This window comes from Mixophyes fleayi, chromosome 4 (assembly GCF_038048845.1).
Source record: "Mixophyes fleayi isolate aMixFle1 chromosome 4, aMixFle1.hap1, whole genome shotgun sequence".
NCBI lineage: Eukaryota > Metazoa > Chordata > Amphibia > Anura > Limnodynastidae > Mixophyes > Mixophyes fleayi.
The window spans coordinates 57,147,952-57,165,525 of record NC_134405.1 but is presented as its reverse complement, the minus strand read 5'-3'; the positions used below and the strand labels follow the sequence as shown (position 1 = coordinate 57,165,525).

Here is a 17,574-nt window from a genome sequence, read left to right as displayed (position 1 = left end):
ATCATCATTTATTTATATAGCGCCACTATTTCCGCAGCGCTGTACAGAGAATGCACTCACATCAGTCCCTGTCCCACTGTATCTTACAGTCTAAATTGCCTAAAACACGCACACAGACTAAAGTCAATTTGATAGCAGCCAATTAACCTACTAGTATGTTTTTTGGGATTGTGGGAGGAAACCGGAGCATCTGGAGGAAACCAACGCAAATACGGGAAGAACATACAAACTCCTCACAGATAAGGCCTTGGACAGGAATCGAACTCATGACCCCAGTGCTAACCACTAAGCAAACATGCATCAAACTCTATATCATGCCATGAGTGTATTGGTCTGGATGTTTATAGAATAATATATGTATATCAGGTTCTGGGCGCTGGTAAGTATGACATTTATGGCAGAGTAAAAAATAATGACATTTATTGAACCATGGTGTGCACATAGTACTTTCCGGCCGGAAAAGAAATGAACTGGCATAGGCACTAAAATACACAATGTATATTCAAAACAAACAAACAGCTAGAGCCAAGAGGTGAAGGATGAATGTGTCAGTCCGTGCACATCGGTTTATCGCTGAGTAGTAAAGCCCGTGCACGGTACGGAATAGAATGTCAGATGTCCGGTGAACAAATGTAGAGCAAATGTCATTGAACTGTGTTAGCAAAAACAAATGTCCCATATAGAGTCCTGACACACAGGTTGGCCCACTGAGTAAACAAGAAAGCCCAAACGCGGTGTTGCAATGAATGACAGGGTGTTATCCGTTTGACCAATGTGAAACAAATGTCCCAAAAAGGCTGCAAACAGCCCAAAGTGACTCACATGGCGGCGTCCAGCAGTAGAGGTTATCCACGGAGCGGGGGTTCCTCCTGTAGTGCGGCAGCCTCTCTTACCTCTTAACCTTGTGATGATACAGATCACAAACCCGCAGCTTGTGTATGATGGAGGTGGCGTACGCACGCACTCTGTATTCCTCGCGAACAGCGAATGCCTGGTCAGTTTGTTTGAAGATGGGAATCTAGCATGCTAGACGTGGGTTTTCAATTTTTATCAGTGCTGAAATCAGTAAAGTGGTGGTAAAAACCAACGCGTTTCGCTCGTGGTCAAAAATGCCAATGAGCTTCCTCAGAGATTGTTGCATCCCTGAGGAAGCTCATTGGCATTTTTGACCACGAGCGATATACATATATTACCAGTCCCCCCTTGGGAGGGTAGGGATTCCCTCCCACACACTTCCAGGTTCGTCTTTGGCTGCTCTACAAATTCATAGATAGTGCAACCCACCCTCTCTGTTTTTCCATGTTTATAGAATAATGACTATTATGAAAGTAATTCACAGCACCCAGTAAGGTGAATCTTATCATGACAGGAATGTTTATATACCTTGTACGGAAAATTGTATCCCACCACCATAAATATATATCTCTATGTAACACCCCTTAGGCTGAGTACATCTTAGTCTCTGGCGCCCCATAGAGAAGGTGGCTGTTATTTCCTTCCCATGAGAGGGGATCTTTACTTAGTGGCGGTTTCAGTGGATTTAAAAATGTCCCCATTCAATCCAGAGATGTGAATGTACAGGTGTGTTGCAGAGATTAGAAGGAGTAATGACATTCAAGTATTGGAAATAAATAAACTGAAGATGACTAGCTTAACCACCTACCCTTGACTGAGTTCCAGGGAGCCTGATGAAGATCAAGCAGTATCTGGGTCATCAATATTGTGCCTTGACCATGTCTGGTAGTCGACCAGAGGCGTCTGGAGTGGAGAGCTGACAGCCAAGATACAGAAAGATAGCTGTAGTTGAGTGATATTTTAACTAGGCACAGTTCCATGTGGAAGATTAGTAGGAGCCAAAGAGTGCAGAGATAGTGAGTTAATTTGCGTGTAGAGGACATGGGTGAGAATGATCAATCCCAAGTGGTAGAGTTTCAGCTCCTGCATGATATTACTGAAACACTGCCTATTTTCCTTGCAATTGAGAAGTTTGTGCTGGAGGTGTTCAATAACGGTTTAGATTTTCAAGATAATCTGGTGCACAAAATGTTATCAACTGTGAACTGTATTGATGCATTTGTTACTGTTATGTTCTACTGTCAACCTGGCTTTCAAATTTGCATGTGCAAAGACCCTATCCACATACGGACCCACAAAGTCCAAAGGCATAGAGACTGAACTGTGTGCAGAGGTACCTCCAAACTTTACAGTCCTTGGGCCTGATTCATTAAGGAAAGTTAAGTAAAAAAATTGAGTAAGTAGTCTCCTGGACAAAACCATGTTACCATGCAAGGGGTGGAAAATAGTTTTCTATTTTCCACATAAGTTAAATACTGTCTGTTTTTTCATTTAGCACACAAAAATCAACTTTAAATTTCAGTGTACAAATAAGCTATCAAGTATTTGTGCGCTACATGAAAAAACTGTCAGTATTTAACTTATGTGCAAAATAGAAAACTAATTTGCACCCCTTGCATTGTAACATGGTTTTGTCCAGAAGACTACTTACTTATTTTTTTTTACTTAACTTTCCTTAATGAATCAGGCCCCTTCTGATCGAGTTGACGCGCCTCCAATAGGCTGTGTGGTCACAATGGGGGACTGTCAAGGAGGGTGGGTGTCACATCCTCACAGCCCAGCACTTAGTAAGAAATGACTAAACTCCCTCCCTTGCCCTAAAAACACCCCTGCATGCCTCACACATGAGTGGTAAGCGTGTGCAGCACCCAGCTCATCATGGTAAGAGGGACAAATCTCCCAACATTCCTGGCAGTAGATAAAGGTCCTTGGTGTCGGGACGGTAAGACGGTCCCACAGATTCGGGACCGTCAGGCGGTATAATACACTGTGCACGAAAAGGCACCCAAACTGGACAAGAAGCCAAATTGCAATACTCAGAGGGGTTGGGGGCAGAGGCGGATCTAGACAACTGCTTTACCCCGGGCGATTTTAGGGGGGGGGGGGATTTGGGCCCCGCCCCTTTTCTGATTTCTAAGGCTGCCGGCGGCTGCACACTATGTGCAGGTCCGCTCTGCAGTGACAGTGTGCTGCCCGGCTGCTCTGATTGTGTTTAAAACACAATCAGAGCAGCCGGGCAGCACACTGTCACTGCTGAACGGACCTGCACAGTGTGCAGCTGTCGGCAGCAAGCCCCTGCTGGATCCGCCACTGGTTGGGGGATACATTACTGACACCTGTGGAAAAGGGCTAGATAAATAAAGGTTAATAATAATAATAATAATAATAATAATAATGAGGATTATGTATTATTGTAAACAGCCAAATTACATTTCATAAGACTTACCATGGGATGTTAAAGAGTCTGTACATAATAAGTGCTGTACAGTGGGTAATGCTGAAAAATAAGGTAGGAATATTTCCAGGAACAAATATTTAATCTGTAAATTAGGGTCAGTAGGTAACTACTACATACATGTATGTATAAAGGTTGCACACTAATTATGCTAATTTCCAAGATGGCAGTCGCTTCCTACAAGATGGTTCTTATTTATTTTTCCCATCCAACATGGCGGTTGTACCTGCCTCAATAACTTTAGTAAAGATGTAAAACGTAAACATGGCCTCGCAGGCTCATCTCCCCTCGCTGTGCTGCGATTATGTCCTTCCCTTGACAAAGATGTCGCCCTTAGAGGTGTGCCCTTAACCAATATGTCCGCCAAAAGCCTTCATCCCTAATCAATATGGCGGCCCCGAGCCCTCAGCCCCTCCTCTGTTGTCTATGGTTGCGGGGATCCCTGATGGCGGTTGCGCAGTCTGGCTTGTGAGGCGCCGCGCATGCGCAGTGTGTTCCTCGGGGGGACAGAGGAGCATGAATGGAGCAAGATGGCGGATCCTGTGCAGGTGAGGGGGACCCTGAAGATGTGCTGAGATCTGCCGGGATAGGCGGGAGAGGAGGCAGCAGATGTCCAGTGTGGGGAGCTCAGGGAACGCTCGCTATGTCCTATGTGAGAATGCACAGGCTTGTAGTGTGTCAGCACAGTGTGACAGGAGCCTGAGGCCTGCTGCTGCTGTCTGTGCTGTGTGTATACAAACACTGGGGCTGTGTGTGGGAATAATGTGCATCTCTGTATGTCTCAGGAGTACGAGGGGAAGAACACCTTGCCGCCATGTGCACACTGCAGGAGGCTCTGTCCCCCTAGTGTCACTGGGTTGTATGGGTGAAGCCTCCATTCAGTCTATGCACATGTAATGTCTTTACACACCTAGCATGATTGCATTACATGTGTGCTGTCTGGATCTAGTGTATATACATATAGTATGTCTGACTTGTATGTAGTAATGTCTGTACACACCAGGCATCATTGCATTATATGAGGGCTGTCTGCATTTAGTGTATATACATATAGTATGTTTGAATTGAATGTAGTACTGTCTGTACACACCTGGCATCATTGCATTATATCTGTGCTCTCTTCATCTAGTGTATACACATATTGAATGTAGTAATGTCTGTACACACCAGGCATCACTGCATTATATCTGTGCTGTCTGCATCTAGTCTATATACATATAGTATGTTTGAATTGAATAAAATGTGTCTATATCTCTAAGCTTAGTTACTGGATCCAGCTAGACTATATACATCTTCTATCACCGGGTTGTATGAACTGATGACTTAAATATCTCTCATATCATTGTATTCTACTTAATGATGTTTCTAGCTGGTCTGTTTACATCAACGGTCATTGGATAGTATTAAATGACATCTACATCATGTCTGCCTGCAAATGTGTATCAGGAATGCAAGGAGACCCAACATAGTGTCTTTGAAAATGTATATAATATACACAGGTACTGTGCATCTAACTTGCATGTTCAGAACTATTAACTGATGAAAGTTTCACCTTTCATGCTCTGTAATGTGTTTGGTACATGTAGAATACAAGACTTTGTTGTCCTAGTCTATGACAGAAGTTCATTTGCTTCACAAGGGTTAGAGAGTGTATTGTTTTAAGTGTCTATTTATATATGATTTAACCTTTTAAACATAATCATTATATCTTTAATCTGTACATTTGATATTACAAAAACGTTTATATTTGTTCATATAAATCTATGATATGTGTATATATAAACTCCAGTGAATGCTTTATACTATATATAAAACACTACATCTAACGTAAATGTGTTGGCTTTAATGTTTACTTATTCTGGGTCTTTAGATCTGCACACAGATGTCATTTCTTAGTGTTTGTTTTTAAATAGCTTGAACATGATATCTGATTGGTGCATTTCAGTGGTGGGAGGTGACATTGTTTTTGATTTTGACATCATATAAAGCAGAGTGACACAGAGATAATGAGGGTGGGTTGCTACAGTTCTGCTGTGTGCTGTAACGTTTAGGTGTAGAAAGATAATCGCAAGTTTTTGGTGATCCTACATGAATTTTCCCACTATGTGTACCCATGATAATACTAAAGAACATTTTTAGCAATAGATCCCCCTATCGTGGCAATAAGACTGCTCTTAGTGTGCCAGATTTGGGCTTCAAGTTCCACTAATGACGAGAAAAAAAAGTTAAGTGAAGTCTATTTATAAATGTAGAGAAAAAGGTAAAATGTTTTCATTGAAAATGCTTTATTTAAAGAATAAACTGTTTTTTAAATGTTTATCTGTTATGGCCAACCTGTGGTGGGAATAACACACCAGATATTGTAGGTGTACAAACACAAAGGCATAGGGAAGCTTTTACAGATGAGAGCTAACTAATTATTTAACCAGTGATGGTATCGGCAACTGTTGCCCTTTGATGCTCAAGGCAAATCGAGAAAAAAAAAAAAGCCTTTTGGCACTAGCCTACATGAAAACGTGGTCAGCGCTGAGGTGCAATACATAGGCATAGCAGGCTATGTATATATAACACACTGAGGTCATGCAGTTCTGGGAATTTTCTGAAACCATAATTCGGTCACAATACTTGGTATAATATTTACACGACAATGTTTGTGGCCAGGTAGTATGTCTTCCGTACTGTGCCAGTAGAAGAATAGCAGGGTTTACAATGTGGCGATTGATCATTATTTTTACAACCATGTTGAACAATGCTGTATTGGCAATACTGTGAGGATTTCTGGAATATATATATATATATATATATATATATATATATATATATATATATATATTTGTCCCAGTTTTTGGTATGCCTATATTGTTTGTCTCCTAGAGAGCATGCAATATAATGGTCATTTAGGCAAATAAACACCACAAAGTGTAGCTTACTTGACTGGTAGAGTTACTTTGTTTAATGAGTAGTTTCTATAGCTTAGTTTGTGATGGGTTATTCCTGTGTTGTGAGAGCTATTAGCTATAGGTAACTATAGGTTTTTAACTGTTGTGTTTGTAATATAAAATTATAAATTTGACTCAACTGTACTATGTACTCACGTAACCCATGATACACTGGCAAGCGCAACAATGATATGACCCCACTACTGCCCTCTCTACTTTTGCCACTGCGCACTCCCCAGTGGGACAAGATGCTGGTTGAAGCGTGCACGTGTCTGCGCACTCTGAGTACAAATGTCAGTGTGAGTTTTTGGTGCGATACATTATTTTTTAGGGGTATTTTCTCTATTTTTTTTGTTCATATACATATTTAAATGTTATACTATGACAGTCATTAAATATTAATATATGTTATTGTTTACTTTTAGTTATATGTTCATTTTTTTAATCAAAAAGTCAAATAAAATTTATGCATTTTTCATTAAATTGTTTTGCAATAAATTCAATTTCCTGACCAAAAAATCGGAACACGATTTTCAAGAGGGGTGCGAGAACGTATTTTGACATTCAATGGGGAGCCGATCACTAAAAAGTTTAAGAACCACTGGCATAGAGCATAAAAGAGGTAGAGGAAATATGAATATATATTTTGATCATTTCTAGTTTGCTTACTGAAATGTAGGGGCACCGAGTGCTGTGTCACAAGTCTCCGTTATCTTGGGTAGACAGCCGTACTTACTGCCCTCCCATCCTTATCGCTCACAAGCACGCCCTCTGTTCTTCCCATGTCTCAAATTTTGCCCCCTTTTTTTTTTTAATAGACCGTCCTACGAAATAGACAATATGCTTTCAAATCTGTGTTTTTACATATCTGTACATAATTAATAATCATTTAGTCCTAAAATGGGATGAATCTAATCTCATTTGGCAAATAACCTATTTTTAATGGCATTATACAACAAAAAATAAGCCAACATAATAAAGCCACTTGTGAAAAAGTAAATGCACCATTTGCTTCAGCGGCTTGCAGGAATAGCTGGAAGTGTTGCTTTTCTGTTTGAGGTCATGAGTCTCTTCTATTGTAATAGAGCATTTTGGCCCATTCTTGCTTAAAACACTCTTCAGTTCATTGACATTTAAGTCATTCATTTATGTACAGCTCTTAGGGTTCAGACTCATTTGTATTTTTACTTTTTCTGTTCTTATGCGGTTTTCCGTTTTCAACACATTTGAAACTAAGCTAATTGCTAGTAAAGGCACATATCAAATGCAGTTCAAATGTGCTTGCTTTTGACATGTTGTGACAGGATGGACCGCTTATGCCACCCTGTCTGTTGGTTGCTGGGGACAGGCTGGACTTGCCTTGCCACCGTCTCCTTTTCTTCATCCCAAATGCGCCCTCTTACCGCAGTAGGTGGGACTTTTGCTGCTGTCACCAATAGACTACTTTGCGGCGTCCAGACTCGCATCCTTCTCGGTGACTCTTGCTGCTAGTGTACCCCCTTGCTAGAATCCCTGACCTCTTGCCTTCAGATCAGGTTTGCTGTAGATAGTTCCCCTCGCCTATCACACTGGCCAGGTAGTGGGCAAAGCGTTGTTTGGACCCAGCATTCCAGTACCCTCATAACAGCCGGATAACGGATTAGATTGGTCTAATCTTTGGTCACAGGAATTACAGCAGGGTGAGTAGGCGTCAAAAGCAGGTTCCTTAAGCAGTTGATGTTTGTTAGCTTAGGAAGTCCTGAAAAGGACAGTTACATATAGTAGTTTGAGGTACTAGCGATCACTCAAGAATTATAGATGGAATGATACTACATAGCCAAACAGTGCTTTTTTTTTTTTTTTTTACAGTTTTGCAGCCCTAACTTGGCAGGAGGTAAGTCAGCCCCTGACTTAACTGGCACAGCAACGTCTGATAAATTGCATTCAATAATTAACATTAGGATATAATATATCCTTTAACCGTGCGTGGAGCCAACGCAATTTAGTCTTTAATAAAATTTACATCAATCTCTTGATTTCCTGAAACTGTTTCGAGTTTCCTATTCTACTTGCATCGTGTCTTGGAGAGATAGCAAGTCTAAGTACCCCCTCCTGCCTTGCGGGTTAAACAGACGTGTTGGCCACTGAGATGAAAAGGACTATTTACCGTGAGATTACCTGCCTTCAGACAGTTACAGAAAACACATTTTCTCCTCTGGCATATGCCTATTGCCTCAGAAATCAGTACATGGCTAATACAGAAATATGCTTATCTGTGTGGAGTTTGTATATTCTCCCTGTGTTTACGTGGGTTTCCTCCGGGTGCACCGGTTTTCTCCCACACTCCAAAAACATACTGGTAGGTTAATTGGCTGCTATCAAATTGACCATAGTCTTTCTTTCTGTGTGTGTGTGTGTGTATATGTTAGGGAATTTAGACTGTAAGCTTCAATGGGGCAGGGACTGATGTGAATGAGTTCTCTGTACAGCGCTGCGAAATCAGTGGCGCTATATAAATAAATGGCGATGATGATAATACAGTATCAAAATAAGTGCATTTGCGATTATATAAATTGGTGCACTGTGTTAATAATTTAAATATATTTATACAATACGTTATTTATAAGTGATCCAGCCACAAATGTGCTTTTGATAGTATTTAAAATAAAAAAAATAATACCTCTTAGATGTTAGTGGCTATGTGGCCTTAAGGTGCAGCAACAGCATCTCCAGAGTTGAGGTCTGCATTTTGACTTAACCATTTCAAAACTTTGATTGCTTTTTGAGTCATTTGATTGTAAGTTTGTTAGTGTTTAGGATTACTGTCTTGTTGCATGACCCAATTTCGTTCAAACTTCAGTTGGGCTCAATGATAAGGTGCCCCAGATCCTGTGGTTGTAAAACGAACCTATAGCATTATCCCTCCACCATTAGGTATGGGACTAGTGGTGATACATTGTGCTTGGTTTTTCGTCAAACATGGCATTGTGCATTAAGACTAATCCACTTTTGGCCTCGTCTGTCAAGAGGACATTTTTCCAGATATTTTGTGGATCATTCAGATACCACTTTGCGCACAAAAGCTGTACTGTGTTATTTCTTTGTTTGTGTGTCTGCTTTTTGAGAGAAGGGATTTTATCCTGACTCCTCTGCCATGAAAGTCTGACTTGTTCTCTCTCTTTTTGATGGTTAAAATACACTTCATGTTTAAGTTGACAGTCTGTAGTTCCTTCATGTATCTTTTAGGTTCTTTACGATTTCTCAGTGCACCATACAAGGCTGGAGAAAGATTGGCAACTATCTTGCAATGTTCTCCATTTATTTGTAAATAATCTCACTGTAAAATGATGAAGTTCAAGTTGTTAAAATAGGTCCTTTCAGATCTTTCCAGACTGAAGAGCAGCAACAATTGCTTCTCTGAGATCCTTGCATATGTCTTTTTTTCCAGGGCACGTTACCCTGAAGGTTCTGCTTTTCCATACTGGTGGTAGCGCTCTTAAATGGTCAAATAATGAAGTGTATTTGGTTAGCAGTACCTGACTCAAATTGATAGGGAAGCAGCAAGGGTGTACTTACTTTGTCACACATGACTTCTTCATGTTGGCTTATTTTTTAATTTTTAAAATGTTTTAATATTTACCAGGTAAATTATTTTATAGGTCATTTGCCCCATGAAATTAGATTTGTCAAATTCTAGCACTAGATGATTGGTCTTTATAGGTAAGACACAGATTTGAAAGAGTCTGAGCTTTCTCTATCACATGACTGTCTGTCGGAGGAATAGGCAAAATTTGTGAACTGGGAAATGCAGAGGGTATGTTGCTGAGTGATAAGGAGGTGGGAGGGGTAGAGTATGTGTTCTGTTTGTTATGAATATTGAATAATCATCTGTTTGAAGAATGCATGACACTTGAGAGGTTAATCCTGTGACTGTCATGTGAGCTTTCAGAGTGATCTTTTAAAGAAAAACTACGTGGAACTCGTATTTTTAATAGTGAACAATGTCCTTGTAGACTATAAATTGTGCCTTCTGTATCCAGTTTAAATGATTTACTGGTCATCACAGTGTACAACAGGAAAAGGTGGTGCTTTACATATTAAGAATGAAGCTTTAATGCAGAAGACATTGACACATGCTCTAACTGAAGCATTGTATATTTTGAGATCTGTACTTTCTTGTCAGAAGTAAACACTTGTATTTTTCAGATTAATGGTTAAACACGTGTGTAAACAAACTTGCTGCTTTCCAATCATCTATTTTCTTGCATACAACACGCAGAGAGAACACATATGAAGTCTCTAAAGTGTAATCTGTGGAGGCAATCATTTTATGAGCATATATTGATGCGAATGCAGCCTGTTTAGTAACTTGAGAGGTGACGTCACTAAGGCATTAAGATCTGGGTGACGTCCTGGGTCCCTAGTGAATGGACCATAGATGCTTCGTTTCTGCAAAGGAGAACTGAGCAGTCCACACACTTCTTTGGGAAGTGGCCATGTAAATAACTGTTGGTTATCAGTGTAAAGTGTCTGTGTTGTTCTAACGCAAGTAGTGAGATGACGGATGTATGCCCTGCACAGCATTGTTAGATTACAAACAATAGTGCCCAACACATTATACCTGACAGTGACCAGTATAATCTACATATCACTGCCCAGGTTATTGTGCTCATCACTGTCCAGCATATTATACTTCATTCCTCGTATGTTACATATCTTATGAGCATTATACAGTACAGAGCGAAAACAGGAGACCAATGCACAGCTTATTCTGGAGCCTAGGATTCAAAATAGAGCTCAGTCTAGAGGGAAGTATACAATGCAGACCTCATTCTTACAACTAGACCCCTTTCTGGAAATCTGTAATCAAAACAGAACGAGAAGACTATTAACTAGTAGATGCCATACAAAATCCTTATCAAATCATTGTCTGAGCGTGTTTCAGTGAACGCGACAGCCAATCAGAGTTCACTGTAGCACAGGAATAGTATAGCTCTCAGCCAATGATAGGGCAGCCAGAGATATTCTGGTTTTGGCAGGCACAATATCTTTATAGCAGAACCAAGGGGTAAGTGCTGCATGCCGCCGTTTCTGACCCTGGGGCATTTCCCAGATTTCATAAGACCTGGGACTTGGTGCAAGAACTTGGGGAATTCGGGATGGTTGGCAAGTAGGATGGGCTGCATTCATAATGAATAATAGTTTAACCCATAAAATAGCTGTCTCCTCTGTGTGTAGCATTTATACACTTTGTTGTCCTGTAGAAAGGACTCGCATGGTTTACTTATACCTGCATGCATGGGCTGGTATTAATCCTCAGGTCACCTTGTACCTGCAATTCTACCATGGCAGACGTTTCCAGTATTGTATAATCTGAGACCTGTTTCTCTCTTTCCCAGAGTCTAGCCCAGCTAGAGATCCTGTGCAAGCAGCTGTATGAGACTACAGACACCAGCACCCGACTGCAGGCAGAGAAAGCCCTAGTGGAGTTTACCAACAGCCCTGAGTGTTTGAGCAAGTGTCAGCTCCTGTTGGAAAGAGGGAGTGTAAGTATTGGGGATAACATTTAGGGAGAATTCTGCAATGACTAGTGTGTGTTTTCTGGAGGGATAAAGGGAAGATATTGAGAAGACATATACACCTTTATTGGAAGACTAGAGATAATCATCTGTGCATGTGACTTGGAGGGGAGACAATGTGTGACTAATAGGTTAAAAAAAAAAAGCTGGAACAAACCTAGTTATGAGTAGAGCAGAGGTTTGACCGGAACGCCAAGAGGTGGTGATATAGATCAGTGTTGGCTAACCTGTGACACTCCAGGTGTTGTGAAACTACAGGTCCCAGCATGCTTTGCCAATATGTAGCAGCTTATTGCTGGAAGGGTATGCTGGGACTTGTAGTTTCACAATACCTGGAGTGTCGCAGGTTAGCCAACACTGATATATATCACAGTCGATCTGGACCAGCAACTAGGACAAGGACCATGATACTGTCAACAAGGCACCCTTGTGAATTGTAATCATTAATTAACAGAGACAATAACAAAACCACAAAGAGGAAATAAGATCTCCGTAAGGAAACTCTTCACAGGACACACCTACACTATTTCTCAGGCCATGCATATAAAGACAATCATCCCAGACTAAAACCACTTAAAAACATTGCATAAACCTCAGAATGGATAATAGAACTCGACGCTCCTTGCCACTGCCTGCCAGCTGCATTATGGGACTTTAGTTATTTATGATTGTAGGGGAGGAAGTTTGTCGTTTTGTTTTGTTTTTTGTTAATAAAGCTGAAGTGGAAAATTGGGGAAAAAAAAGCCAAAAGGGAAATATACCCTCTGACTTCACATATGTGAGACTTTTATGGTTTGTGTTTATTACTTTTGTTTTTAACAGTAATTTAGGGTTTTCTTTTTTTCTTTGTCCCCAGTCTTCATATTCCCAGTTACTTGCTGCCACATGTCTCACCAAACTCGTGTCCCGGACCAGTAATCCCCTGCCACTGGAGCAGAGAATCGATATACGTGAGTACACAGGAAAACAAAAACTGATCTATGATGATGATCCGTTTAGCATACAGCATATGTACTTGTTGGATGGAATGCAGTGGAAACCCTGAGTGTGGTCATTGTGCAGTGACGCACCTCTTTCTCGGGAATTAGCTTGTCTTCCACATGCTTGGGATTATTATACACAGCTTGGAGATGTAGTTATCCATATTTTCACCCCTTCCTCATTTATTGACTAAATATAGTACTTGGTAAAGGTTTACATACACATGCGGGCAGCTGGTAAACTTGTAGAGCTCCTCCCGACCTTTATTAAGTAACTGCTTGTATTAAAACATGAACACAGCCAAGTAAACTGCTAGTAAGGTTCCAACGACTGGGCATCTATTGACGATGAATGCGTTGCATGGAAATGTCATCATTGGTGTCCATGTGGACACCAAGTGCGGCATGCATGGGGTTCAATAGATCCTTAGCCGGCAGTGTTCTGCTTCACACTTCATCAGAACACAACGTCAGTAGTTGTGTCGTAGTAAGGGTGGTGGTCAGTTGATGTGTCGATGATGAGTTTTCTTTCCTGGTTTGTATTGATTGAACACTATGAATACTAGCGCTTTTCTTCATGAAACAGTACGAACATTCAATTCACCTGTCTGACACCAGCATGAAAGTTTGTACTTATATTTAAGGTAAAGGAATGCTTGGTAATTATGTACAGACACAAGGGGGATACTTAAGAAAAGTTTGCAGACATTTGATGGTACTTGGTAAGTGTTCAGACAGATGGATGGTATAATGTTCACAGATACTTGTATAAATTAAAACCTGAAGTCACTGGTCTATGCCCTAATGAGTAATATATTATGCATCCTGTAGCAACCAATCAGAAGTTACCTTTCATTAGTATAACTCGCATTCCACTGATAAACTAATGTCTGGTTGTTATGGGTCTAAGCACTTTTCTATGTATATAATAACCCTTACTGATTGGCATTTATAGTGCCTTGATAAACTATTCAGCCCCCATCCCTGTTTCACGCTTAATTTCACAGCCTGGTGTTTTTATTCTTTAGTATGAGAAATTGTTATTTGTGAGTCTCACACATTCATTGTAGTAATGTGCTCCCAAAATGTAAGTAATGGTAAACCATACAGTAATTTAAAACAACGAAAGCCTAACTTAAACTCCGTGGGCCTGATTCATGTTCAGATGGAAGTCTGTTTGTGTAGCGTATCTTGGGTTCTGCACATGCCCAGGAAGGAGCCTTACGCCAATTAACTTAACGCCATGCAATTCATGTCTGAATGCAAATGACACTAACGACACAGTGCGTGGGAGGAAAGGGGCCAACTAACGTACTGTAAGGGCGTTCACACGCAGATGCGGCAGTTCAAGTCCTGTGTTTCTCGTATCTTCAGCCGTATCATTTTCACCCACTACTGGTCAGGTGTCCATGCGGACTGGCATGGCATAGCCTTTCAGTTAACATTACACATATGCGTGCCAGTATTTATCACAGAAAATGTGTATGCAACTAAGATAGACAGTACATATTGAAATCATCTCTAGGTACATTTTGAAATTTAATATTTATATAAATGACTGTACTGAAAACAGCTGTTTATTTCATGATCAAAACATGTTTTATGTGTTCAGTTGTGACCTTTAATTGAACATATGCTTGTGCGTATACTGCCGTCGGTTCTGTGTGTTTACGTATGGCAAATACTGTGTAAGCAGAGCGTACTTACACCCAGATTCAAGTGGAAATGTATCTTGAGATCCGGTTGTATTTGAATACGGCCAAAACTACACACAAGTTCTGTGCTCATTGTTTTTTTAAAAACGCAATTTACATACGAGTTGCGTCAGGACTTAAATCAATCCCTCTGTGAGCATTTAACCATTTCTCAGGTACTCTGGTTAGCCAGGGAGCATCAATGGATTGCAAGCTTGAGGTCTTTCCACAGAATTCCAATGGGATTAAGATCATGACTCGGAATGTGCCACTCAAGGATATCTTGTTTCTTCATCTTAGGTTTCTTCAGTGTTACTCTTTCAGTGTTGTCACGCTGGAAGACAAACGTCTTCCCCAGTCTGAGCTGTTTAGCAGGAGAATTTGACTGTAAAGTGCACAATTCATCTTCCATGGATACTAGAAAGATTGCCAGTCCCTGTCTTTAAAGAGACATCCCCATAACCTGATGCCACCACCCACATAAATCACGGTGGGAACCTGATGCCACCACCCACATAAATCACGGTGGGAATGGTGTTACCTGGCTGGTGAGCAGTGCTTGGTTTGCTCCATACATACCTCTCGGCGTTCCACCTTAGTCTCATCATACCACAAGTCATCTCTGCAGTATCTTCTAGATGGTGGCTTGCAAATTCTTTTCGGCCAAGGATATGTTTTTTGTTGTTGTCTTTTTGTTTTTTGTTTTGGCTTTTATTCCTGCTAGTCTTCCTTCATCATCATCATCATCATCTTCAGCTATTTATATAGCGCAGCTAATTTCTCAATTAACCTACCAGCATGTTTTTGGATTGTGGGAGCAAACCGGAGCACCTGGAGGAAACCCACGCAAACTAGGGGAGAACATACAAACTCCACACAGATAAGGCCATGGTCAGAAGTTCAGCTCATGACCCCAGTGCTGTGAGACAGAAGTACTAACCACTTAGCCACCGTGTTGCACATACAGGCCTTTCTTTGTTAAATGCCTTGGAGATCGCTGTGCCCTGTTTGTTAGGCAACTAATTTTAGTGGGTAGCCCTGATCTAGGCACTGTGGCTGTAGTTTCATATTTCATCCACTTCTGTATAATGGACTGTGCTGAGCGATGTTCAGTACCTTACGATGGTCTAGTAGTCTTTCCTAGACTGTCTCTCTAAGATGATATCTCAGACTTGTTTGGAGAGCTTTTTCATTTTTGGAGGGGTTATTTTTTTTTTTTTTTTTTTACTCTTTTTGGAAAATCTACTATGCTGTAGGAGCTCCGTAGAGATGGGGGATTTATAGTAACATAAGGATTGACAATAGGTGATACTCATTTCTTACACAGGTTGGAGTCCATGAACACTGTGTGTCAGGTAATGTATTGCACCTGTCTACATTTCAGCCTACAATTACAAGGGATATGGTTACCTTTTACATTTAATAATTTCTGTTTTCCATTTTTAGTAATTTGTGGATTGGTTTTGGAATATGTATTTTGATTTGACATGGTACCCAATGATTTGTGGATCAGTACCAAAAAAACCCAAAACTTCAGTCTATTTCAAATTCAGAATCTGCGACAACAAAATGTGTTGGGGGCTGAATACTTTTACAAGGCACTGTGTTCACAAGGTAACCGTTTCCTATTGCTCTGCTGTGTGATAGGTGTTTGGTACACATGCCTGCTGAATTCTAATCTGCTCACTTCCATTGCAGGGAACTATGTGCTGACTTACCTGGCCACCCGCCCCAAGCTGGCTTCATTCGTGACCCAGGCCCTGATACAGCTGTATGCCCGCATCACCAAGCTGGGCTGGTTTGATTGTCAGAAGGAGGAATATGTGTTCCGTAGTGTCATTGTGGATGTTACACGCTTTCTGCAGGTTAGTGGGCAGATTGTGATAACTAGGTTTACCAGGTGTCTGTCTCCATCGCCCAGCTTTCAGAGATGCCTGCAGACTTACTCTACCCTTTACCATATTATTATTATTATTGTTATTGTTATTACTATTATTGTTATTAGTAGCTTTTATTTATAGGGCACTAAATGAGGTCTGTACTGCTGTACAGCGGGCATATAACAAGACATATTGTACATGGTATAATAGTACAATATAGTAAACAATTATCGGTGCACGGGGTATATTCCGCAGGGATTAGACTTTTGATGGAGGGAAAACAATGAGTTCAGTTTTGGCCGTGTTAAGTTTGAAAAAGCGTATGGACATACAGGAGTAGATGGCAGAGATGCAACAGTGCACTCGATAGTGGCAGGAAGGGGAGAGTTCAGGAGATGAGGTAGACTTGAGTGTTGTCTGAATAGAGGTGGTCCTGGAAACCAAAGGAACTGATGTGTTCACCCAGGGAGGAGGTGTACAGAGCAGATGGCCAAGGACAGAACCACATGGGGACTCCTACGGGATGGATGGGGGGGGAGCAACCAGAGGAAGATACAGAGAAGGAGTAGTTGGTGAGGTAAGAGCTGAACCACAAAAAGACTGTGTCAAAAAGGCCAATGGTGTGGAGGGAGTAGGAGAGGATGATCCACGGTGACAAAGACCGCAGAGAGGTCCAGGAGGATAAGCAGGGAGAAGTGGCCCCTGGATTTGGCTGAGAGAAGATTGTTGGTGACTTTGGTCAAGGCAGTTTATGGGAGTGGAGGGGCTGGAAGCCAGATAGGAGAGGATCAAGGAAGAAGTTGTTAGAGAGGTAACTGCTGAGATGGGTTTGAACTAATCTGCGCCCAGTGCTCTCTCTCCACCGCCAGCCCCTCTTCTCTATATCTCTTTACTGATCTGACATGCAGGGAGACACAAAGCTCTGCTCAGCTGTCCATTATTTTCTGGTAGCTTTAAATCAGCTCCTGAAAGGTGTATACTCCCATTAGTGTGAATACCGCCTACAAGCCACATGATTAGTGAATTCCTGTCAGGGTAATCTGTCCCTTCTTATTGGTGTATTTGTTTGTGAGACACTCTGAGCAGCTCATTCTCTCACCTGCTGGCTCGTTTGAACTGTGAACGTGCTTTTTAATTAGTTATAAAAGTGTTTATATCCATGCTTGGCCTTACTGTATAATCTGTGTTTATCTGAATGAAAGGAGATTTTCCT

At 41.1% G+C, this 17,574-nt stretch overlaps 1 protein-coding gene across 3 annotated transcripts in view; it reads left to right on the top strand.

Annotated features, from left to right (window-relative positions):
- The first annotated feature begins 3,759 nt into the window (after positions 1-3,759).
- XPO7 (exportin 7) overlaps positions 3,760-17,574 on the top strand; it is a 46,887-nt gene continuing 33,072 nt past the window's right edge. Inside the window, exons 1-4 of one of the 3 annotated variants that reach the window (XM_075207149.1) lie at positions 3,760-3,858; positions 11,628-11,774; positions 12,664-12,757; positions 16,180-16,346. In XM_075207149.1, the coding sequence (XP_075063250.1) occupies positions 3,793-3,858; positions 11,628-11,774; positions 12,664-12,757; positions 16,180-16,346 (474 nt within the window). In that variant the 5' untranslated portion in view covers positions 3,760-3,792. The other 2 variants (XM_075207150.1, XM_075207151.1) reach the window with 2 other exon arrangements.